The following is a 26,572-nucleotide window of genomic DNA, read 5'->3' on the forward strand; positions in this document are numbered from 1 at the left end:
ATGAATGCTGTAGGCTGTAGGATATAGCATACATCTGTGATGGTCAGCTAGTCTGGACAGGGATGGAAATGCTGTGCATTTCTGCACAACATAGTTTATTGCGAAATTTTGTAGAAATTGCTAGCTGATTTTTAATCAGTAACTGCTTTCAGACCTAGGTGTCTGCATGTTCTGCTTCTGCGGATGTCAAGCGTTTTGGTCGTATATCTGAACAACATAACCGGCCAGCTGGCATCCGAGCTTAGCCGGCTGTTAGACTACTCCCCTCTTAGTATTTCTGATGGATATTATGTAAATGAGCTCGCATGTACTGCGGAGTACGTGTATAAAAGCAGTTAGTGTTCCGGTTAGGACGGGAATAGGCTGTTCATGTAAATACAGTCATTGTTGCAAGGATCTTTTATTGTCACGTGGAGGGATACTGGGTGTAAGGCATGCAGATAAATGCATCTAATTTACAGCCTATACTGTGCAGGGGGTCTTTTTACAGTGTATATTTACCTAAGCTTTAGGAAGTAAGTAGTCTACATGTCGTTTCTTACAAGGTTTTAAACCAACCACTAGAGCTACAAAGAGGGAAGAAGAGTGAGTTTATCTTAGCACATTTTGTTTAACAGGTGCTTGTGTGGTAGATGTGAGGCTATGCCATCAGCAGTGGAGAGTGTGTGCTGTAGGGAGGTCGATGCCTATTGGTCCCTTGTCCAAAACCTAGATCCCCCAGAAGACATTACTTGCCTCACACTCCATCCAGGGTTTGAAGCATCCTGTCTGAATCCTTTTGTGCTGCAGATAGCATACATGAATTTCAGACAGGAGCATGGCCCTCTCCAAGCCAGCAGACTAGAATATGTTTTGAGCAAAAATTATTTCACACTGCAATTTAAAGAACCAGCTTTTCTACACCAAAAAAGTAAATCCTGTTAAGCAGGTTTTTAAACTCAGTGGTTTCCATATACTTACTATAAAAACAACTTTGGTGTTGTGTAGTACAGTAGAATATCAGCCAACAGAACATGCAATATTTACCATTGGAATTGTTTACTATGAAAACATGGTATGATCGTATGTAATTATGTCCCAATCTCCACCACAGGCAGTTCCGATACACAGCATACAGGCAGGTTGTCCGCTGGGCGTACGGGATACTAGGCAGGAACATTAGGAAAGCCATACCTTCATGTGTTGTGTCAGCAATAAGGAGGCAGTTTGCAGAGGAGGGACAAACATACAAAGGTTTCCAGTGGCCCCGCTTGGAAGACGATTAATAAATCAACAGTGAAACAAACTGTACTGGTAAAATTTATCTTTTATTACATGTTAAAAAGTGAGTGTCGTGCAAGATGGAGGCTGACTGCCTCATCCTTGGAAACCTTCTGGAGGGAAGAGGTGAGGGGGGCGGTGCAGCAGAGGACAAGACAGCACTGCTTTCTTGTAGGGCCTGTGGTGACTTGCAGTATTCCTCTACCAGAGAGACCATAAGATTTGTTGCATATCCTTGAGGAGAGAAATGTTTAGAACACGTTTAGTAACATGGTTGACTCACATAAAAAAGATAGATTCACATAAAAAAGATATTGAAAAACTAAGTGAAACTACTAACCGTAAGATGGTTTCTCCTTGATGGGTCTGACTACCCAGCCACCTTTCCGAAACCGCGGGTAGTGAACGGCATAGCGTGCCTCACCCTCACTGGTTCGAGCTACATCTCTGTTGCCATTATTATTGAAATGTAGGGCCGCTAAGAGAAGTCTGTAGGAGATAAGTAGATAGAACATTAGGTCACCAAAGCTTACCCAATGCAGTGAAATGCAACAGAAATACATGACATTAATGTTTTCAGTTCAAATGGGTCTAAGACAATGACTCATCTTTGCAATTATTTTTTTTGCAAACAATATGTAACATTTTGGTCTGCTATACAAGACTGCATTAGTTTTTAGCCATATTCATTCTGTCATCATTTACCTGCTACAAAAGTATTGCAATATCTTGAAATTGAAAAAAATACCTAATTTTATTAGTATCGATACTTTTAAGTGATAACACTAACTGCTGTACATCCCAAGAAAAGAAAAGCCAGTGTGTTTGGGAGCAAAGTGCAGAATGAGGGAATGGTAGGCCTCCAGGGAGAATGTCTGATGCTGAGGTGACAATTGTCGAATATCCTTTACCAGTGCTTTCCAGGCAGCTACACTCTCCAGTTTAGTGGCTGCTGGTGATCCTGAATAAAACATTCTGTCATATAGTCTGTCGCATTTCATAACACAAGTAATTATTAGTACACATGGGGTTACGTATTGATAAAACCAAACTAAACTTAACAAGCACTGAAAAAAGTTTAGCCTCAAAACATTTGACATCTTTTAACATAGGCTACTATGTTGTACCTGGTTCCAGCCACTCCTTGTTTCTTGCCTCTCCTTCTAACGGTGGATGTGTGCAGCTGGTAAATGCAGGAGTGCTGTGTTCATGTATGTCCTGTACATGATTTATCATACTCTGCCATTTTGCCTGCATCTCATCTGGATCTCTTGTAGGGGTGGAAGCTGCCTTTTTATATTATTAAATAAATAAAAATAAAAATAAGTTATGAGAAATCAAGATTAATAGGATAAAACTGCGACATGAAAAACGCCTAGAAATCGTACAAAAAGTAGAATATGAATTCGGAATGTTTAGATTACATTTAAGGAAGTGTGCATTAGCCTATGCCATAAAAAAATTAACAATTGAAAATGTGGCTTATTGATGAGTGTTATAGGCTAGGCCTAGTTCTAGCACATATTTTGTCACTCACATCAATGCCACAAATTATGAAAGGCTTGAAACTTACATTTAATAATTCGCTGATGCATTTCAGCAGGACACATACTTATTCGTTATCTGGCCGTTAAGACGTATGAGATACTGTGTGTATCTAGAAGAAAGCAAAATCACTTTATTTGGCCTTCCGAAAGTAGATGTATTTAGGAATCTTTAAGATTACTTACAACAGAACAGCAACGCATTTTATGGACGACAGTTTCTGAACCTAGGAGAGGAGGTAATTCTGACTTTGCTACAACAATCTGGTCCTTCCGAATCAGCTACTGTAAGTATGTTTTGTTATTAGTATATGTATTTGCTTTTGATAGTTCAAATCCAGAGTTTTGCGCTTCATGTGTGTGTTTGTGTGTGCGCGCAGAGAGAGAGACAGGGTCACACAGTGGAGTCAGCTGTCTTAACCGTCTGTGGCTTGTGTACTGCAAACACAAACGAGCTTCATCAGTGTGTCTGTCACACGACTCTGTTCCTCTTTCAGCTTGAACTGATGGTAAAACTAAGGACATTATTAACTGTCTTTAAATTTATTTTGAAAGATGAAGCTCGTGATTATGGAAAGGGGCATTACATTTCCGACAAGTGCTTGCGTTGTTCGGCCAATCACGATGCACTGGGTCAGTTGGCCAATCAGAGCAGACTGCGCTTGTCAGAAGGAGGGACTTTGTTGAAAATGACGCATTTGAGAGAGGCGGGGCATAGAGGACCTACAATAATATACAGTATTTGAAAAATATTATGTTTTTTGAACATTAAAGCATGTCAACATACTCTGTTACACCAAATACACAAAATAATGATCTTTAAAAAAGCATCATATGACCCCTTTAATAATAAACCAGCGGCTCATCTGCACACTGATGTCGGAAAAGCAGCAGCTGTCACTGGTGGTCCGCTGGAATAATGATGAGCAAAATGCCGGTGAACCGTGGGCAGCGTATGCTGGTGTGCTGCCAACTTTGCCACCGGACTTTGCCTCATGCTCCTATGAGTATTAATATGCTCCTATATATTAATATCAGCACAACATCAGTTTTAGCTTCACGCCTGCTCAGTATCTCCAGCTCATCAGTTCTCTCGCTCCAAGAGCGTTCCACCACCACTCCATCACAAGTACAATTCATGCCAACGGCCCATAATATAACTGCATATTTAGCAAGAATTCACATGTTAAACATAGCCTATTTCGCTAGCTTGATAAGGATGGATCACTCAAATCAGAAAGAATAGGGGCTTTCGCACCACGTAGTTGGTGTGCGAACCTACCCTGCTGGCCAGTTCCTAGAGAACCAATTTCTCCCTCGGGCCATTTTCCTGGTTGCATTTGCACCAGCAGGAGGATTTCGAAACGGCCGACAGTGATGTTTTTTTTTATAACAGAGATGGAGTATAATCGCACAGTTTTGTCACGGTTCATGAATGCATTGTTTCCTGCTTATCTCATGTTACGTCACACTGATTGTTTGATGTGCAGCTGCACATAATAACCAACTGCCTACTTAATGTCCTGTCTTTCGTCTCTTGTTTGTCAGATCGTTGTTTGAGGTCCTCCGGGCTACATGTCTGTTTTCCTCCTGCTCAGCATTCATTCTCGTGGGTTCTGTGTTCTGTGGATTACGTCGTCATCACCTGGACCTTTCATCATCCCTCACCAGCACACTCAACTCATCAGCTCACCCGTCCTGTGCTGCCATCGAGGTCCCTGCGCCACCTGCTTCAACTGATCATTCCTAATAAATCGTTACTTGCATTTTTGCTTCCTGTCTTCTATCCTGACAAATTTTGCAAGATTGCAAGAGCAAAAATTGGTCGAAGAGACTAATTTCTTTATGACAACTTGCGGTGTTACATATCATCAAAGCTGAGAAAAGAACACTGTTTACATGGCTTTTTAAAAATACCTGGTGGCTGGTGTTTCGCATCCGTTTGGCCAATCAGCATACACTTACATCACTGATAGTTCCTATAGAACTGTTTTAGACCCTGCTCTGAAGTAGGAGCTAATTTAGTTCCTCCAAATGGAGATCCTAGAACTAAAACTGTTCCTAGTTCCTGCGGTGCGAACATGCCTAAAAGTGGGTAGTTCCACAATTAGTTCAAGTACTATCAAAAGGTTCCCGCAGTGCGAAAGGACCTAATGTGAACATGTGAAGACTAAGATGACAGCAATGGACATGAGCTGGAAGTTATTATTCTTCAGGAATTTGTTTGTTCCTCCTAGATACTAAATAATTTCAGATTTTGAACACTTATGAACATTTACGAACATTTATGATTATGATCTAGCCCTCTGGGGTTCTTCGGTCATTTATGACCCAATTTTTTTTTTTTTAAATGTTAAAAATCGTAGCTTCATTGGAATGGTCCGAAACTTGGTGACTTTATTGGTACTTGGTCTAAGTGGTCATAAAAAAATAGTCACACTCAGGATCTTCGGGTCAAAAATGACCTGCCATAGGAAATGAATGGGAAATTGGCAAAAATATGAAAATACTGAGTTTTTTTGTGTGTACAATCTACAAATCAGCCTTGATGCAGAAAAAAAGCACACAACAGTGAAGGGGTGAATCTCTAAAACATCAAGAGTGCAAAACAGACAAAAAAATTCACACACACACACACACACAAAAACACACGCACACACAAATGAAAGTGTGTCATTGCAAAAGCTAATTTTGGGAAATGTGTGAAATAAAAGCAATTATTCATCAATGTAAGAAATAAAGTGCACAGCAATGAAAGCATGAGGCTGTAAGCCATCAAGGTTGCAAAATAGACACACTCACACACACACACACACATAGGGAAATATGAGACTGGTGAAACTGTAACAGAGAAATGTGAGAATATGTGAAATAAAATCAATGAATCAAATAAAGGGGAGACATTGGATCCAAAATGCAAAAGTCACACACCATGTCTCTCTCTTGAACACACACACACAAGCACGCGCGCACTAGTAACCTTCAGGCGTATTGCAGCACTTGTTTATGAAAACAAAAAGCCAATCACAGCATTTGTTTATGAAAACAAAAACTTGGGGTATAAATATTGCCACTTTGAGCCCAGCCCACAGTTCATTCTCCACAATGGCTAAGAGATATACTGCTCAGGAGACCCTGGCTTATTTACTACATAGCAGTGATGAAGAAGAGGGAACAGAGCCAGATGAGCAAGTCTCTGAAGAGGAAGATTTTACAGAGGCTGACCCAAACTTCACTGAGGATTCAGAGGAGAGAGAAGGCCCTGAAACTTACCTCTCCAAGAACGGGGAAATACTGTGGACTTCAATTCCTCACACAAGGACACAAAGGAGAGCACGGGCAGAGGAGGTCAGAAGAAATGCGCCTGGACCAACAAGGTATGCCTGTGTAAGGGCTGAAGATATCAAATCTACTTTTGAACTTTTTTTTCCAAGCTCCATGCAACAAAAGCTTCTTGAGATGACAAATTTAGAGGGGTAACGAGTGTTTGGTGAAGACTGGACTAATATTGAATGTAATGAAATCCAAGCATTTATTGGAATTCTAATTCTTGCTGGGGTTTTAAAATCTCACCACGAATCTGCATCCAGTTTATGGGACAGTGAGATGGGGAGGGCAATTTTCCGTACAACCATGCCACTGAAAAAAATTGAAACAACTGACTAGGATTTTACGTTTCGATGATAAGATGTCAAGAGCTGAAAGGAGGGAACAGGACAAACTGGCACCAATCAGAGAGATGTGGGAAGACTGGGTCAAAAGAATACCTCTCATGTACAGACCAGATACCAACATTACAGTTGAGGAGAGCTTGGTGGGATTCAGGGGCCGGTGTCCTTTCAATCAGTATATGCCAAAAAACCTGCCAAATATGGCATTAAAATATGGGCAGCCTGTGATGCAAACTCGAGCTACTGTTTGAACATGCAGTGTACACAGGAAAACCTCCAGGGATGCCACACGAAAGAAACCTGGGAAGGAGAATAGTCCTGGAAATGATGGATGGCTTTCAAGGGCATATTGTCACTTGTGACAACTTTTTTTACTTCATATGCTCTTGGCATAGAGCTCCTAAACAAGAAAATGAGAATGATAGGAACAATCCGAAGGAACAAGCCAGAGCTGAAAAGTGCTCTGACCATTCCAAGAGGCCGGGCTAATTTCTCATCTCTGTTCGCCTTCACAGAAACACACACCATCGTGTCGTACTGCCCCAGAAAAAATAAAAACGTTCTTCTCATGAGCACTGTGCACGAAGATGCAGCAGTGAGCGAAAGAGAAGACAGGAAACCTGAAATAATCTTGTCATACAACAGGACCAAAGGGGGAGTGGACAATCTTGATAAGGTATTTGCTACTTTGCTACTAATTTTTTATTGAAATAAATATATATTCTAAAAAAATGATGATGATAATAATAATAAATATTACTAATATACACACACATATACATATATATATATATATATATATATATATATATATATATATATGTATATTACATGTCATATATATATATATATATATATATATATATATATATATATATATATATATATGACATCCAGTGATAGTTCAATTCACTTTACATGCCATAGCTTAGAATAAAAAAAAGTATTTTATGCAATTATTTATGTGTATGTATATATATATATATATATATATATATATATATATTATTGTTATATATATTTATATATACATATTTATATATTTATATAAATACATATTTTATATTTATATATAAATAAATAATTGCACAAAATACTTTTTTTTTTTATTCTAAGCTAAATGGCATGTAAAGAGAATTGAACTATCACTGGACGTCAGCAGTAATACTAAATGTTTGTGTATGCTTTTTTTGTGATATTCCAGATTGTTGCAACATATACCTGCCGGAGGAAGACAGCTCGCTGGCCCATGGCAGTCTTCTACAATATGCTAGATGTATTGGCATACAATGCCTTTGTCATCTGGAGGGAAATAAATCCCAGTTGGGGACAGGGGGACAACTACATGAGGAGGCACTTTTTGCAGGACCTAGGAAGAGCGCTCGTGTTCCCCTTCATTCAATCAAGGCGGCACATTCCACGCACCCCAGCCTCTCTGCAACTTCTGAGGAAGGTGCAGGAATGTGATGAGGAAGCAGTTTCCTCCACGTCTGGTCCCTCACGAGCTGGTCCCTCCCGAGCTGGTCCCACCCCCACCAAAAGAAGAAGATGCAGAAAGTGCTTACCACACGATTTGAAAACAGGCATCGTTTGCTCAAAGTGCCACATTCCAATTTGTAAGGGACACTCTATTGTGATGTGTGACAACTGTGATAATTAGTTTGTAAATAATATGTAAATATAGTTAGAATGGTTTTTTTTTATTTCTCTAATTTACTGTTTGATAATTTACTGTTTTGATAATTTTTAGTTTATATTTAGTATAATTAATTTAGTTTGATAACTGTTAGTTTAGTTTTGTTACTTTGTTTTGTTAGTTTTGTTGCCCGTTGCCAATTTTGAATAAGAGTTACTGTTCATTCAATTTAAATAATATGGACATAATAATATGTACATATTTAGTTATGATGATATTTAAAACACTTTTTTTATTTTTCTATTTTCAATTTACATGTACTGTTTGAAAATTATTATACGTTTGCTGTTATTTTTGTTTTTTGTTCATAATTGCTGTTGGCAATTTTGAAGAGTTACTGTTCATTGAATTGCAAAAAATAATTTTAATGGAAATGTTTATAATAAAAGGTTAATAAAAATATGTTATTATTGAAATAATGTAATTTTTTTTATTAAGTTAGAATTAAAACAATGGGTAACAAAATGCTTTCCATTTGTTCTCTTTCTAGTGCAATGTTCAGGTTTGACTGTATTATAAAGTAAAACTGGCACTTGAAATTACCATTTAAAGGGATAGTTCACCCAAAAATCAAAATTATGTCATTAATGACTCACACTCATGTCGTTCCAAACCCGTGAGACCTCCGTTCATCTTCGGAACACAGTATAAGATATTTTAGATTTAGTCCAAGAGCTTTCTGTTCCTCCATTGAGAATGTATGTACAGTATACTGTCCACGTCCAGAAAGGTAATAAAAACATCTTCAAAGTAGTCCATGTGACATCAGAGGGTCCGTTAGAATTTTTTGAAGCATCGAAAATACATTGTGGTCCAAAAATATCAAAAACTATGACTTTATTCAGCATTGACTTCTCTCCCGGGTCTGTTAGGAGCGCGTTCACAGCACTGCAGTTTAGTGATATCCGGTTCGCAAACGAATCACTCGATGTAACCGGATCTTCTTGAACCAGTTCACCAAATCGAACTGAATCGTTTGAAATGGTTCGCGTCAACAATAAGCATTAATCCACAAATGACTTAAGCTGTTAACTTTTTTAACATGGCTGACACTCCCTCTGAGTTCAAACAAACCAATATCCCGGAGTAATTCATTTACTCAAACAGTACACTGACTGAACCGAGCCAGATAACGAACGAAACATTGACTCGTTCTCGAGTCAAGAACCGGTTGCATCGGTTTTCGGATCACCGGTAGTGATGGGAAGTTCTGTTCTTCTCCGCGAACCGGTTCTTTCAGACAGTTTGATTCAATAAACCGGTTGCCGAAAACGGTTCACCAGTTCTTTTGCGCTCGACGTAATGACTTCATTGGCGATGATTGCCCTTGATTCAAGCCTTCGGTTTACCCGCGCTCATAACATTAGCACAGAATCGGTTCAGAATCACTCACCAAAAGAACCAGTTTGGTTCAGACGCGCTGTGTGTCAGTCTGAATCACGCATGCGCAGTATCATCAGCTCCTTGGTTCTCGAACCGGACGCGTCCGACAGAAACGGTTCTTGACTCGAGAACGAGTCAATGTTTCGTTCGTTATCTGGCTCGGTTCAGTCAGTGTACTGTTTGAGTAAATGAATTACTCCGGGATATTGGTTTATTTGAACTCAGAGGGAGTGTCAGCCATGTTAAAAAAGTTAACAGGTTAAGTCAATTGTGGATTAATGCTTATTGTTGACGCGAACCGTTTCAAACAATTCAGTTCGATTTGGTGAACTGGTTCAAGAAGATCCGGTTACATCGAGTGATTCGTTTGCGAACCGGATATCACTAAACTGCAGTGCTGTGAACGCACTCACAACAGACCCGGGAGAGAAGTCAATGCTGAATAAAGTCATAGTTTTTGATATTTTTGGACCACAATGTATTTTCGATGCTTCAAAAAATTCTAACGGACCCTCTGATGTCACATGGACTACTTTGAAGATGTTTTTATTACCTTTCTGGACGTGGACAGTATACCGTACATACATTCTCAATGGAGGAACAGAAAGCTCTTGGACTAAATCTAAAATATCTTATACTGTGTTCCGAAGATGAACGGAGGTCTCACGGGTTTGGAACGACATGAGGGTGAGTCATTAATGACATAATTTTGATTTTTGGGTGAACTATCCCTTTAAACCAACCAAACAAAAAAAAAACCTTGACAAAAATAGTCTTTGAGAATCTGTGATTATATATTAAAATCCACAACCTGAAATAAATAGGCAAATATGTGCAAATTTTCACTAGAATTCACAAGGCTTTCTACAGAGAGCTGTAAATTCTCTATAGTGGTAAAAATGTGCTATTGCATGATAAAAAAATGCTTAATTTGTCCACCAGATGGCACCAATCTAATTTCAAAAATTGTTTTCTATAGGCCTTGGCTGTACTTTAAAATAAAATACAGCATTAATAAAAAAAAAAAAAAAAATATACATATATATATAAATTTTTCTATTATATTCAATGGGAAAAAATTGATCATAATTATTGCATAAAAATTCATTATTATCATAAAATTCTCTCAAAACACCAAAAAAGAAAGAAAAAATATTATTGAACAAAAATACATTTGATTGATTTTACTGAAAAAAAAGTATACCTGAATCCCGCCCTCCGGGTCATTTTTGACCCGAAGGTCCTGAGTGTGACTCATAAATGAAGAACCCCAGAGGGTGTGACTCATAAATGAATTATTCAAGTGGGATATATGTATATATAATGCATTCAAAAAATATAATGCAGTGCTACTTCATCTGTATCTGATCTTGAATGAACAGAAATCTGTAAGAAATGCTGCGATCTGTCTGTAAAATAACTGATGAAAACGTACTGTTATTTTCATCACTAACAAAATTTCCACAGCAGAAAGCAGCAATTATACATTTTAATGCTGACAACCATGTAATTAGCTTGTCATGTGGTAGGAAAAAAGTTTGCACACTAGTGTTCCAATAAGCCACTTTGAAACTCTCCTGTTATTTTATTTATTATATTTTCTTCTTTTTATATACGTTATAAACAGAACTGTGGTATTTGTGGTGATCATATTACCCCAATTTTACAGTCTCTGCACTGGCTACTTATTATCACTGGCTATAATTATCAGTTACAAAATATTATTACATACCTACAAGGCCCTTAAAGGGATACTCCACCCTAAAATGAAAATTTTGTAAGTAATCACATCGACAAGAATACTTTTTGCACGAAAAGAAAAGAAAAATAATGACTTTATTCAACAAGTTGTCTCCTCTGTCTCTCCCCACATCACCGTAGCGCCATTTTGGAAAACACCTGCTGAACGCAAACTGCGTACGCTTTTCTGTGTCAGCCGCGACACAAGGATGCACTGTTTTCTTTCAAATCAAAGCGTAAATACACATAGAAAAAGTATCCTTGTGGCACGGCTGACACAGGAGAGCGTACAGAAAAGGAAAGAGGAAAAAAATTAATTAATGTTGTTCCGTTTCCCAGACACACTGCCGCTCGGCCCTCCACCAGCTGGGTAAACTCTTCCGCGATGCCTGGCGGCAGCACTGGACAGCCCTCAGTGGACGGCCCGACACGCCTCTGCCGCCTGGTGGAGGGCGACGGCTCCTCCAAGTTCAGGCAGCCAGCAGGAGTCCCCCGTTCCTTGCTCCTCCCCATCATGTTGGGTGGCAGCAGGCTTCGGCCTCAGGCGAACGCCAGCAAGTCCTCTGCTCCCTCACGGTGACTCCTCCATCCATCCACATCCCAGGCGGCTGGCAGCGAATTCGTCCACCCCCCCCGCAACTCACTCCAATCCACTGCCTCAAGCGTCCATGTCGGCAGACTGCTCTGCCATGCCAGATGGCAGCGCGGATTCACCATAGCGGCGAGAGATCTCTGGCAGCGTGTCCCTCCTTCCTCCCGGGTTTCAGCACCAGTGTAACAATTATACCTAGCAGTTACTTGCTGATCGCAGGTGTACCCAAACACTGGAGCACTTAGAATATCGAGAAGAGTCCTGACAGATTGCAGAGTCGGGTCCTCACAGATGGAAAAAAAAGAAAAGACGCACACAGAAATCGATAGGCGGAATTGAGATTTTAATTTTACAAAAAAGTCCTGACCTTAAGCATCTGATTCTGAAATTGGAATCTATTTTCAATACCCAACCCTATACAGGACTAATATTATCACAGGACCTCGGTGTTCATTGAAATATGTTAGGTCATTTGCAGGGGAATTTTTACTTTCCAAATTACGGACATGGCCAATTAGCCTGGGATTAAGATCACAGACACCCTCCACATTTATTACAAATAACTGGAGGTCACCAGGTAATACTAATCCTGTGCGAATAGGGCTTAAGATACTCTCTGTTTTTGTCAGACTGAGCTACTTGATGGAATTGCCAGTTAAAAAAAAAAAATTCCTTTACTTTAAATTTGTTTTTAAAATACATTTTCTACCTCATGTAATGTTTCTCTCAGTTTGATATATTAGCTTTTCCAATTTAATCATTGAATAAAAAATAATCACTTTTGGGGCAGATCATAAAACACATAAAAAAAAGTGCTTAGAACTAATTTGATATTTAAAATCTGTACATTTATTTTCTATCATTTTGCTGAGGTATTATATACAGTGTATGATCAATTGATAAGCTCTGTTTATTTTATGTTGTTAATGTGTACATTTTTCTTATTTTGCCTAAATATATTTTATTATTATTATTATTATTATTATTATTATTAATTAGTACTCTCCTTCTGAAGGTACAGAAGATAATTGCATGTTTCCCAGAAGGCAAAATAAGTTAAATTGACCCTGTTCTTCTAATTCAAAAAGTTTTTGAATGTCCCCATGAAGTCAAAATTTACTGGTTTTACTACAGTAGTCAACATTTGAAGTGGATCAAAACAGTTAATCAAAGTTGCCCTAAGACAATAATGCATTTTGGTTTTAGGACGACTTTGAAAGGTTTTGATCCACTTCAGATGTTGACTGCTGTATACTTGTGGGGACATTTGGTCCCAATAACGTAGGGAATACCAGCGTACACACACACAAACACACACACGCACGCACGCACACACACACACACACATACACAAACACACACACGTACACAATGTTTTGGACAGTTGTGTGGTTATTCATTTATTTGGACATTTACAGTTCTCTAGCAATTTAATATGGTACTGATTTAAGAAATTTGGAGTAACGTAAATACCACAGTGCATACATTTTATTATTTGTTACCATATTTAAAAGTAAAATGGTAAAATAATCTAAAATCGTCACCATGATAGTTTCCAATACTTATTTGTAGGATAATAAAACTAATACACCACTCAATGCTTAAAGGCAATTAGTTTCAAAGATGAATCAGAATCAGAATCAGAATCAGAAAGAGCTTTATTGCCAAGTATGCTTGCGCATACAAGGAATTTGTTTTAGTGACATAAGCTTCCAGTACACAAAAGACAACAACACACAGTCAAAAAAATAAAAAATAAAAACCCTTTGCAGATAAATAAGTGTATAAACAATTGTGCTATAAAATGATAATGGAATTGGATTGAGTAAGATGCAGGGATGTACTAGGATGAAGGGGTAACAAATAAATATAAGGATATTGCACATTTTTATTGTATAAGTGGGGAACATTTAACTGTTCATGAGGTAGATTGCCTGGGGGAAGAAACTGTTCTTGTGCCTGACTGTCCTGGTATTTGCGGCTCTGAAGCGCCGGCCAGATGGCAAGAGTTCAAAGATGGGGTAACTTGGGTGTGAGGGATCCAGAGTGATTTTCTGAGCCCTTTTCCTCACTCTGGATGTATACAGTTCTTGAAGGGTGGGCAGGGGAGTACCAATAATCCTTTCAGCAGTCCGAACCGTTCTCTGTAGTCTTCTGATGTCTGATTTTGTAGCTGAACCAAACCACACAGTTATTGAAGTGCACAGGACAGACTCAATGACGGCTGAGTAGAACTGTTTCAGCAGCTCCTGTGGCAGGTTAAACTTCCTCAGCTGGTGAAGGAAGTACAGCCTTTGTTGGGCCTTTTTAACAATGGAGTCAATGTGATTGTCCCACTTCAGGTCCTGAGAGATGGTGGTTCCCAGGAATCTGAATGACTCCACTGCAGCCACAGTGCTGTTCATGATGGTGAGTGGGGGGAGTGCAGGGGGGCTTCTTCTGAAGTCCACGATCATCTCCACTGTTTTGAGCGTGTTCAGCTCCAGGTTGTTAAGACTGCACCAGACAGCCAGCTGATCAACCTCTTGTCTGTAAGCAGACTCGTCACCGTCCTGGATGAGACCGATGAGTGTGGTGTCGTCTGCAAACTTCAGGAGCTTGACAAAGGGGTCTTTTGAGGTGCAGTCGTTGGTGTACAGCGAGAAGAGCAGGGGGGAGAGAACACATCCCTGAGGGGCACCAGTGTTGGTGGAGCAGATGTTGGACATGAATTTCCCCAGTCTCACTAGCTGTTGCCTATCTGTCAGAAAGCTGGTGATCCACTGACAGATAGAACTAGGAACAGAGAGCTGGGTCAGTTTGGTCTGGAGGACTGTTGGGATGATGGTGTTGAAAGCCGAACTGAAGTCCACAAACAGGATCCTCACATAAGTCCCTGTTTTTGTCCAGATGTTGCAGGATGAAGTGCAATCCCATGTTGATTGCATCATCCACAGACCTGTTTGCTCGGTAAGCAAACTGCAGGGGGTCCAGTAAGGGTCCAGTGATGTCCTTCAGATAAGCCAGAACCAGTTTTTCAAACGACTTGGTGACGACAGATGTTAGAGCCACAGGTCTGTAGTCGTTAAGTCCTGTAATCTTGGGTTTCTTTGGAATGGGGATGATGGTGGAGCGTTTGAAGCAGGAAGGCACTTCACACAACTCCAGAGATCTGTTGAAGATCTGTGAAAAGATGGGGGGCCAGCTGGTCAGCACAGGTTTTCAAAACAGGCTGGTGTAACGCCATCTGGGCCTGGTGCTTTTCTTCTTTTGTTCTTCCTGAAGACCTGGCGCACATCATCTTCACAGATTTGAAGAGCAGGAGGTGTGGAGAGGGGGATTGCAGGAGGTGTTAACGGTTGTGTAGATAGATGGTCAGAATGGGTGTTGGGGGTTTCAAATCTACAATAAAACTCATTCAGGTCGTTAACAAGTCGTTGATTAGCCTCAGTGCAGGAGGATGGTGTCTTGTAATTAGTGATGGCTCTCAGTCCACTCCACACTGAAGTTGAGTCGTTGGAAGTAAACTGGTCTTCCAACTTTTTAGCGTAGGTCTTTTTAGCCGCTCTAATCTCTTTGTTCAGTGTGTTCCTGGCCTGATTGTACGAGACTCTGTCCCCATTTCTGTAGGCATCCTCTTTTGGCCTGACGAACATGTCTGAGTTTTGCTGTAAACCATGGCTTATCATTGTTGAATGTTAAATAAGTCCTGGTAGGAATGCATATATCCTCACAAAAACTAATATATGATGTTACGGTCTCTGTGAGTTCGTCCAGATCGGTGGTAGCAGCTTCAAAAACACTCCAATCAGTGAGGTCAAAACAGGCTTGTAAATCCTGCTCTGTTTCGTTGGTCCATCTCTTTACAGTCTTTACTACAGGTTTAGCAGATTTAAGTTTCTGCCTGTAGGTTGGTATAAGATGAACCAGACAGTGATCAGACAGTCCCAAAGCTGCTCGTGGAACAGAGTGATATGCATCCTTTATTGTGGTGTAACAGTGATCCAATATATTACTGTCTCTGGTGTGACATGTAACATGCTGTCTGTATTTTGGCAGTTCACGGGAGAGATTGGCTTTATTAAAGTCCCCAAGAATGATTAAAACAGAGTCCGGGTGTTGTTGTTCTGTCTCTGTGATCTGGTCAGCGAGTTTCTGTAAAGCCAGACTTACGTGCGCTTGCGGAGGGATATAAACACTCACCAGAATGAACGAGTGAAACTCCCGCGGCAAATAGAATGGCTTGCAGTTAATGAAGAGTGTTTCGTCCCAAAGATGGGACAATCCCAGTTGCAAATGGTTTAAATGAAGTATTTGCCTTAAAAAGATAAATCAATAAATAAATCAGAAACAGTCCAATTTTAATGCATGTCATGCATGATGATCACATGAACTTGGTGGATGTTGGCCTGTATTGTCTGAATAATGTGGTAGTGTAGATAAACTGACTAGGATGTTTACTGTATATGTAGCCTACAAAGCATCCATATGCCCCCTTCCCCGACATTTCTAGAATACATTTGATTAATAATATTGTATCAAATATAATAAAATTGTTACTGAACTTTAGTCACTTTCAACCAATAAGGCTGCATTTACACTGCAGGTCTTGATGCCCAAATCCGATTTTCTGACTATATCCGATTTTTTTGACGACCCGCTTACATTATCTTTTAAAAGTGACCCATATCCGATTTTTGCATTTACACTATACACTGCTGAAACTACCAAACGTAGACATTCTGACCTGGAAAAGAAAGTAAAACAGCACGAAATACAATGGATGCAGATGCAAATAAAATTATACAGTGTTTTGCTTTCCACAATATTTTTAAAGAGTCAATAAAAAAAATCAGCAAAACATTGGTCTCGTACGGCGGAGAAAAAAAAGAGGACTTAAAAGACATGAAACCTCCGCATTGCTCCACTGTGTGTATCCTTCGTCCTCCATCGCGCCTATAATAAGTCATGTGATCTCAGTTGGTGGTGTCCACCTGAGTTGACGTCACTTTTTTAATGACGTACGACTCGCATTTACTGGGGAATATCCGATTTGTCTGCTTACATGGCACACGCAAATGCATGTATCCGATTCATATCCTATTTATTTCCACATATGAATGAGGCCTGAATCTGATCTGAGAAAATCGGTATCCATGCGTTTTTTTCCTGCTTACACATTCACCGGTCATATCCGATCTGTGCCACATGAGAGGAAAAATATCGGAATTGGGTCACTTGAACCATGCAGTGTAAATGGGGCCTAAGATGCCATGTAAGGGTTGCATTTTCATTGGTCCATTGCGGAAGCCTATCCCTGATTGGTTGACTACTTTTGAAAGCCTATTAACCCAGAAACAAACGGGAGGAACTCTCGAGAGCAAAAGTACCGAAGGTTGTATGAACCATAGTCCTGTATAAAAACATGGACGTCACCCATAGGTTTCCGAAGAGCGTTTTTGAAGCCAAAACTGGGCGGAGGTGGCCGTCACCATCTTGGCAGCGAATCACCATGTGTCACTCCCGCTGAAACCACGCCCACCTAGCTCGACGGCAGTGGCAATTCACTCAAGTGGACACTCCCTTAGTATAACTTAAACAGATGAGTTTTAAAAAAAATTCACCCCCTCACAATTGTCATGAAGGGCAAAATTAGCTATATAGACCAAAATAATTTTTTGAACCAGGCTGTAAACATATGTTTTTTTCTGCTGTAAAATTGGGCATTTTAACATGGGCAGTCTATGGGATTGACTCCCTTTTGCAGCCAGCCTCTAGCCGCCAGTTTATTAATTACAGTTTAAAGGGATACTCCACCCCAAAATGTAAATTTTGTCATTAATCACTTACCCCCGTGTCGTTCCAAACCCGTAAAAGCTTTGTTCTTCTTCAGAACACAGTTTAAGATATTTTGAATGAAAACTTGGAGGCCTGTGACTGTCCCATAGACTGCCAAGTGCTCGTGGGGTGCGGTGCTATGGTGGGTGTCGCAATCCTGGGGTGCCGTCTGAGTCTGAAAGTGAGCAGATAAACAAAGACATATGTTAGCGTCTTCTGGAGCTTCGGTGCAACTCGCCTTGAAAGCCTCTTCCTCTGGCTTTTGTAGCCGGCAGGAACGAGCTCCAGGTGCGCCACTCATCACGCACAGGTGTTGTGTGAGCGCCGTTTCCAGGGCGACGCTGATTTGGAACCGGGATACTCGCCACTTTTCTGGGGTCCAGACTATCGCCTCCGGCTGCCTTTCCTGGTTAGGTCTGACAGGGGGCAGGCTATAGAGGAGAAGTTAGGAATGAAGCATTGGTAGTAGCCTGCCAACCCCAAGAATGCTCGTACCTGGGTCTTGTTAGTAGGACGTGGGAACTTCTTCACCGCCTCCACCTTCTTCTCCTGGGGCATGATGAGCCCTCTTCCGATCTTGTAGCCCAGGTATTTGGCTTCGGTGAGGCCGAGGAGACACTTCCTGGGGTTGGCCATCAACACCCTCCGTAGACGCTCCAGGTGCGTCTCCCAGCTCTCCGAGTGGATGATGATGTCATCCAGGTAAGCCGCGGCGTAGGCTTGATGGGGCCTGAGCAAAACGTCAATTAGCCGCTGGAATGTGGCCGGAGCCCTGTGAAGGCTGAAGGGAAGCACCCGGTAATGCCAGTGGCCATTGGGAGTGCTGAAGGCAGTCTTTTCCCGAGAGCTTTGGGAGAGAGGTACCTGCCAATACCCTTTTGTCAGGTCCAAGGTGCTGATATACCAGGCCTTCTCTAGCTGGTCCAGGAGCTCATCCACCCACGGCATGGGATACCCATCGAAGGCGGAGACTTGATTGAGCTGCCCGAAGTCATTACAGAACCGGAGGGTGTTGTCCGGCTTCGGTACCATAACGGTTTGGCTGGCCCAGGGGCTACGGAAGGGCTCGATGATTCCTAGATGGAGCATCTTCTTTACCTCCTCCTCGCCAGCCAGCGAGCTTCTGGTATACGGTAGGGTCGCTGCCAGATTACGACTCCTGGTGGCGTGTGGATTTCATGCTCAATCATGGTGGTTCTGCCCGGGGTTTCACTGAACACATCCTTAAACTGCCGGATCAGGGCTTCGATCTCGGTCTTCTGGGCCACCGACAGGTCCATGTCCACGATTGGAGGGGCGGTGTCGGTGAGCGCTGCAAGTTGTTTCGGCCAGGGAACCCATTTCTTGAGCAGGTTCACAGGGTAGATCTGCTCTGTTTGTTGGGCGGCCGGGCTGCCGCACACGTTACGTAACTGGCCCCACTCATTCCACCACGGTGTATGGCCCCTGCCAGGTTGCCAGAAACTTGCATGTTGCTGTTGGGAGCAGAACTACCACCCTTTCTCCTGGTAGGAAATCGTGGGCTTGGGCCGGGCAGTCATATAGCCGTTACTTGGCGCTCTGGGCTGTCATGAGGTGTTCCTTAACTAGGGGCATGACTCGGTCGATTCTTTCCCTCATTTCCCGCACGTGCTCAACCAGGCTGTGCAGTGGGGCTGGCTGGTTCTCCCATGCTTCCCACCCGACATCGAGAAGGCCCCTGGGTTGCCTCCCAAACAGCAGTTCGAAGGGGGTGAAGCCGGTGGAAGCCTGGGGTACCTCTTCCAAAGAGCACGTACGGGATCAGGAGGTCCCAGTCGTGCCCATCTTCCACCACCACTCATCTCAACATCTGCTTTAGCGTCTGATTAAACTGCTCCACGAGCCCATCCGTTTGCGGGTGATAGACCAACGTCCTCAGTCGTTCAATCTTGAGAAGGCGGCAGAGGTCCGCCATTAACCCGAGATATGTAGGGGGTGCCCTGGTCCGTCAGTATCTCCTATTGGGATCCCAACCCGGCTTGCCGGCAGAAACAGCTCTCGGGCAATGTTCTTGGCATTGGCGGTACGAAGGGGGATGGCCTCCGGGTACCGGGTGGCATAATCTACGATGATGAGGATGTGTTTGTGACCCCGAGCAGACTTCGGCAGCGGTCCCACCAGATCCATCCCAATCTGCTCAAAGGGCACATTGATGACGGGAAGTGGAATGAGTGGGCTGGGGGGAGGTCGATGGGTAGGGCAGCTTTGGCAGAACCGTTTTACTTCAGCATCCAGGCCTGGCCAGTGGAAACGGTCCCGGATGCGCTGTACTGCGTTTTCGGCTCCCAGGTGTCCCGCCATCGGATGGGCATGTGTTAGTTCCATGACTGTCTCCGTCTTGGTCTTTGGCACGACCAGAAGCACTTTTTTCTTCACCCACCTGTGGACGACACAGTACACCAGACCATTTCTTATGACAAAGTGAGGGAGGGGATGTGGGCCCGGTACCCTGTCTACCTCGTCAATGTGGCGTACTTGTTCCCAACAATTCCGCAGGTGGTTGTCCTCACGTTGTTCTCGGCCAAATGAGCCCCCTTGACGTGACCTGTGAAAATACATTGAGGTAGACAGATGGTAGTTTAACTGGTTGACACTCACCCTCCCTCTCGCTATCTGTTGCCAGGTAGGCCGGTTTTGGGCTGGGCGGTCTCCAACTTCTTCGCCGTGGCCCAGTCCAGGCGGTGCTGCCTGGCGTCCTGGTAGTGTGGAGGAGCTTCTCGAATCCCGGCCAGTCCCGTCCCAGGAGCAGCGGCACAGGGAGATCGGACACAATGGCCACTTCTACCGGCCAAGTCCTGGGCTCCGCCGAAACCCGCACTGTGCGGGCCGGCACATAGCGGGTGTCGCCATGTACGCAGGTGAGTGGTATCCGTGTTTTTTGCTCAGGCCGAGGCTTCACCAAGGTGGGATGTACTAAGGTGACCGAACTGCCAGAATCCAACAAGACCCGAACAGGTTTTCCATCTACCTTCACCGACCGGCTGGGCCCCCGGAAGGTCCCTCGTGGTGTAGAAGGCATCCAGGCTCGGGCTGCGGCTGCTGGGGATTCGGTGGGCATTGACTCGTCGACAGGGTCGGGGACCGCCGGTCTGCTGATTGGTTGCGGTGCACCTTTGAGCGTACGCCACTCCATCACCCTGCGGGGCACCAGGCCCGCTCTCTCCCCTGCTTCATGGGCATTCGCCGCTTCTGCCATTTTGACTGCTTTGACAAGGGTGGCGATGTCCTGGGGGTTCTTCATACTGACCGGGCGTCTCAGCGGGCGGGGCAGCGCTCGTAACTGCCGATCCACAATGACCTTCTCTGCCACTTGGTACGCGGTAAGCGACCCAACAAGGAGCCTCAGCTGAGCCAGTCGGGCGAGTTGGGCAGCTTGAGTCTTTACCTACTTCCGTTCATCGTAGGCCCATTGATTGAACTGTTAAGCGGCACACAAAGGAGACAGCCCCACCTGGGCGAGAATCTCAGCCTTCAGCTCTGCATATTGTTCATTTCGGGGTGCCTGAAGTGCATAATAGGCCCACTGTGCCTCTCCAGTAAGGTAGGGGGCGATGATGCGGGCCCACTCCTCCGGAATCCACCCCTCTTGAGTCGCAATAACCTCAAATGTGTGGAGGTAAGCTTCGACGTCATTTTGCTCCACTAGTCACACCAGGAATTGCTGAGCTTTGACTGGCGCCTCCGGGAGGGGCACTTGTCCCGCCACGCTGGCCTGTAGTTGTTCTACGACCCGGTCAGTATACTCTTGTCGAGCGGCGAGTCGCTCGGTGAACTGCTGCTGGTGGGCTGAGAGCTCAGTCAGGCGGCGGATGATCTCTTCCATTTGCCGTTAGGGGAGAGAGCGGTTTTCCTAGATGAAACAGAGAGATTGTTATAGTAACCTGGCGATCACAAGTCTGTGTCTCAATTCACCTGTTATGCCCGCATTCTCCACCATATGTCGCGGGGTGAATGAGAACACAGACTCGGTACTGCTGGTAAGGGCCCCGGAGGGTGATTTATTGACACACACACAACTGATCACACGTGCTCAGGTGACAGGTGCAGGCTTCCACTCTGTGCTCGTGGGGTGCGGTGCTATGGTGACTGTCGCTCTCCTGGGGTGCTGTCTGAGTCTGAAAGTGAGCAGATAAACAAAGACATATGTTAGCATCTTCTGGAGCTTCGGTGCAACTCGCCTTGAAAGCATCTTCCTCTGGCTTTTGTAGCCGGCAGGAACGAGCTCCAGGTGCGCCACTCATCACCCACAGGTGTTGTGACTGTGTGATCAGTGTGTGAGTGGCTTTCCAGGGCGACGCTGATTTGGAACCGGGATATTCGCCACAACAAAATCATTAGAAAGAGAACACATTTCGTTAGCTTTCATAAACACAAATTTAATATGAAGCATTTTCTAGAGTACTTTTACCCTCATTACTGTTGTCTCCATTTTGTTTTGTTTTTTGTTTTTTTCTCCAGCATATTTCAGTAGCTTTAGCCGGAATGCAGATGGATTTAGAGTTTTTACCTCCTTAATCACATTTTCCTTGAATGAGATAATTCCACTTCTCTAAAAATCTGGATGCTTGTTTCCAGGCCAAACAGCAAAGCAAAGTATGGCTGGATCTGAAGAAAAAACAGTGTTCTTAAAAAATAATGACATCAAAAATGAGCACTGGTAACATTTGAGCACAAAAAGTGCAAAGTCAGTAAAAAACAAAAACAAATCATAAATCATGTGCTGATTTACACTGATATGGCACTTCAAGGGCTCATCTGATGAACATTTTCCACAAGCTGGCATGATTTATTAGGGTCTTCATGAAATGTCTGTAATATATTTTGCTTAAAAACACTCGATGGCTGTGTAAACAACACCCTTTTTGCCTTGTCAAAAACAGCTCTGCTCACACTAACCCGTTTTGGTGTATCTCTTTAAATGATAATGAGTTACTGCGCACCCCACCCCCCTTCTGGGATTTCCACTACAAATAAAATAAATCCACTCCTGTCTGGTCTCCTCTGAGGCTGGGACTCTGTTCAGGACATCAGTGGAAACAAACTTAATACACCATCATTTTTGCTCATAAAGGTATGAATAAAACATCGCTCGGAACTGTAAAGAGTCTTTTTTTATTTGTGTGCACTCAATAAAACATTGTGCTTTTATAAAATAAAAACCTTTGAACAGGAACACTTCAAAAATGCACCAAAACATATTTTCCACCGAATAGTTTCCTTACAGACATAATGAATATAACTATAGAAAGCTTTAAAGTACTACAAAAAAAAATAATTAAAATCCAAAACAAAAACTCATATTATGTAATCCGTAAAGATGCATTTCTTTCTAAAGGCACATCCAATGATGAGATGGTGAGTCAGGATCATCAACTTCATTGCGACACTATAAAACACTAGTTTATTAATAAATAATTCAAATATCCTTACTACACTGAACAAAATTATAAATGCAACACTTTTGTTTTTGCCCCCATTTTTCATGAGCTGAACTGACTTTTTCTATGTACACAAAAGGCCTATTTCTCTCAAATATTGTTCACAAATCTGTCTAAATCTGTGTGTAAATCGTTGTTTGCTTTCAAACCAAAGTGTTAATACATGCAGCCTGCGTTTACGGGTTTGGAACGACATGGGGGTAAGTGATTAATGACAAAATTTTCATTTTGGGATGGAGTATCCCTTTAAGTCCTTATCAAAATCATCTAAGGCTGAAATCTTAATGAATTTAGAAAATCAAAATCAACACAATTTAGTTCAGGATTGAAAACAAGGATAAATTGTTTTGATCATTTTGGGCCGTTTTCTTTTTTTTTTAAACCAAAGTATTCACCTGCACGTGGGTTTCTCTCTGTTACTGATCGTGACGATAATGCTGGGAATGAAATCCGTGAGGTTTGTGAGTCTATTGAACCATTTGCCTTTTTGGTCACATTTATTTCAGACATAATATCCAGAGCACAGTTTGTGCCACAGACAAAAGGTTTTGCTGGAGCATCACAAAAAATGTAGAGAACTTTTACTGCTGTGACTTTACCTGAAATCTTCAATAATGGTAGGCCATCGACACTGAAAACCACATTAATGGTGTCTTGGTCTTGCAGTTCTTCACCAGGTAACTTCTGATGCAGACAGTAGTGTAAATAGTCCATTCTGCTACATGTCTAGGTGTTTTCAGCAGAGGAGGGAAGATCTGTGTGGTCATGTTGCTCAAGAATCTTTAACAAATGGTCAACAGCATTGTTTTTCAGTTGAAACTGGGTTTCCCCGGTTGCCAGTGTTGATGTGTTTTCCTGGTCAGTCGTGTCATTGTGTTCCTCACGGCTGTCGTCTGGTAAGAGGGAGGTCGTTGTTCTCTCATGTGAACTAGACTCATTTCGGAGCCGCCGTCCTCCGGAGAACACATTTGTCTGCCACATACGTCACTGGGGTCTCATGCTACTGAACTGCCATTAAATCAAAACGGCTGACTCACTGAAAAATTCAAATGACAAGGTTATCGAAATAATTGGATGTGAAGAAATTTTTTATAAAATTGGATGTGATGCTCAACACACTCATTTGTTATAAAACTGTGACTTTCAAAGTAAATCATATAATTGCACACACACAGTAATTTATTTACTTATGTATATATTTATTTACTGTAAAAAAGAATACTCACCTGTAGTTTTACTTTTATATTTACAATACAGTCTAATTAAATTATACTAGTATGTTTTCAGCACATCATTGAACGTGTATTTAAATATGTGTCTAACCAAGAATTCAGCTCATGAGTGATTCTTTAATTGCAGGTACAGTTGGTGTCCGAAGTCATTATTTTTCTTCTGCTTTTTTCAAATGGTTATATTTGTAATTATTTTAATACTGTGTTACTCATTGTTATGAATTACAAGAGGTTACAGCCAATATTTCTTTGCAAGAAGTGTCTTAAATAGCTGAAAATCATGATTTCTTGTTGTCTAATTAGTCAGTGCATTTTTTCCATCATGTGTCATTGTGTTATCAAAATATTTTATTGTGCTTTTATTTTTGTAATATTTCATTCATTTTATTTATGAAAGCCCTGAAGAGTCATTTACCCAGTTCTACAACTTTATTTAAAAAAAAACTTTTTTCTTATAAAAATGTGTGTCCGTAGATCTTGCATCAACTCTGTTACCGAACCATACTTTGCCTTTAAATGAGTGCCATTGTGTCCCACAACTATGTAAGATACAGGAAATGATGTCACTGTCCCCCACTGTTAAGATCTGAAGCACTGAAAAGTCTGTGTGCTCTCTCTAAGAAAATATTTTAATCTAAAAAGTTCTTACACCAAGAGTTATTTTATAAAGTGTCAAATCTGTTGCCACAATATCAAAAGGAAAACAGATTTTTTCATTGATCACACTTTGTGTTATTTAAAAGTTTTTAAATCATGATTTCTTTAGTGCCATGTGCTCTTAGCATGTATCCTAGCAAGTGGAGTTTTTGGCAAAAATTAAAGAAAATCGTCAATTCTGTAACCGTCAAACTCTGTTACCAGGGTAGAGTAACACTGCTGATAATGCAGTAACAGAACTGAAGGTCCATCAGACAATTCTGTTACTTAAAGGGTCAACTCTGTTTATTAACTATTTTCACACACACAAAATCTAAAAATCTAATAAACTTTATTGATTTATTTTTGTACCCTTATAATTTTTCAACAACATTTCTTTTTTATTACTGGATAGTGTATACAATACATTTTAAGGTTCTGTGAAGACGGGTTTTTATTTGTTTTTAAGGTATGCGTAAGTGAAATATTATCTCAGTTTCAAGTGATGGAATGTAAGGACTGTTTGTCTAATGAAACAAAGGATTTTTCCTGTTAGGATTTATTGTTATTTCTACACATTGGATAATTTGTCCTTAACAGAGTTGACAAACAATACCATAAAGATGTCTGGTTTTTCATTACAAGTGAAAAAGGAAATAACTTGTGTGAGTTTTTTTCTTAACTTTCTGCGATGTCAAATGTATCTTCAATTATAGAATCACCCTCATATTAATTAATTCCCCTGCCATCTGTTTTATCACGCGGTGGTTTTAGCTCGTGAACGGGACTTTTATTTTGGAACGGCGGTGTGACGTCATAAGGCCGCTCCGGCGACTGTTGTGGTTCAGCTGAAGAAAGGTGAGTGTTTTAAGAGTTTAAAGTGTTTGAGTCAATGCAGACAGTACGGACTGTTTCGTGTGTTTTTAAAGTGATGTAAAATGGCTCAGTGATTGTCGAAGGTAACATTGTAATAGCTAACTAACAGTAATGAACGTTATTTTGTTCGAGTACAGCGCTTTGTTCTCGAGTAACAGAAAAGAAGCGTCTCATTTCGCTTCAATCTCATGATTTCGTTCATCATGAACAAGAATCACTGGCGAGTAGTGATGAGAAACATGTGCTTTCTGAAACGAGTCAGTTGAGCCGATAGCTGCGCAAAATGATTCACTCTGACGACACTTCCGGTTCAAAATGAGACGAGAACAACAAACACACTTAATAATGACTCCTTTAACAAACCAGCTCCCGACGCTTTCATGAAAGTGTCATCTATTAAATGTAATCTACAGATGTCTGAATAAGAGTCGTCACTAGTGTTGTTTATCTGTATTAATCTAGTCCGGTGATGTAAGAGCGGATCTCTGTCACTCTCTGACTCTCTGATCAGTGCACTGGTTACTGAAACAGATGTAGTTTGGGTTTATTTTCTCTCATCTTAAACTTTACAGCGTGTCCAAACACACAGAGAAACTCCTGCTGAAGCACGTGACACACTTTTATAAAGATGGCGTTTATCAAAGTGGAGAGTGAAGAGCTGAAGAT

The 26,572-nt window shown here is 41.7% G+C and overlaps 2 protein-coding genes and 1 pseudogene across 2 annotated transcripts; 2 read left to right on the plus strand and 1 right to left on the minus strand.

Moving 5' to 3' along the window:
* LOC122143754 overlaps window positions 1-26,572 on the plus strand; it is a 116,206-nt pseudogene that overhangs the window by 63,968 nt on the left and 25,666 nt on the right.
* Window positions 1,123-2,568, minus strand: LOC109060185. Its single transcript, XM_042754375.1, has 3 exons — window positions 2,050-2,568; window positions 1,601-1,749; window positions 1,123-1,494 (listed from the first exon to the last, which is right to left on the minus strand). Exons 1-3 carry the CDS (start codon window positions 2,358-2,360, stop codon window positions 1,301-1,303), a joined length of 654 nt encoding a protein of 217 aa, XP_042610309.1. The 5' UTR covers window positions 2,361-2,568; the 3' UTR covers window positions 1,123-1,300.
* Window positions 4,551-8,191, plus strand: LOC122143756. The gene is made up of 2 exons (XM_042754372.1): window positions 4,551-7,151; window positions 7,680-8,191. The coding sequence occupies exons 1-2, from the start codon at window positions 6,807-6,809 to the stop codon at window positions 8,133-8,135; spliced, it is 801 nt and encodes a 266-aa protein (XP_042610306.1). The 5' UTR covers window positions 4,551-6,806; the 3' UTR covers window positions 8,136-8,191.

This window comes from Cyprinus carpio, unplaced genomic scaffold (assembly GCF_018340385.1).
Source record: "Cyprinus carpio isolate SPL01 unplaced genomic scaffold, ASM1834038v1 S000006502, whole genome shotgun sequence".
NCBI lineage: Eukaryota > Metazoa > Chordata > Actinopteri > Cypriniformes > Cyprinidae > Cyprinus > Cyprinus carpio.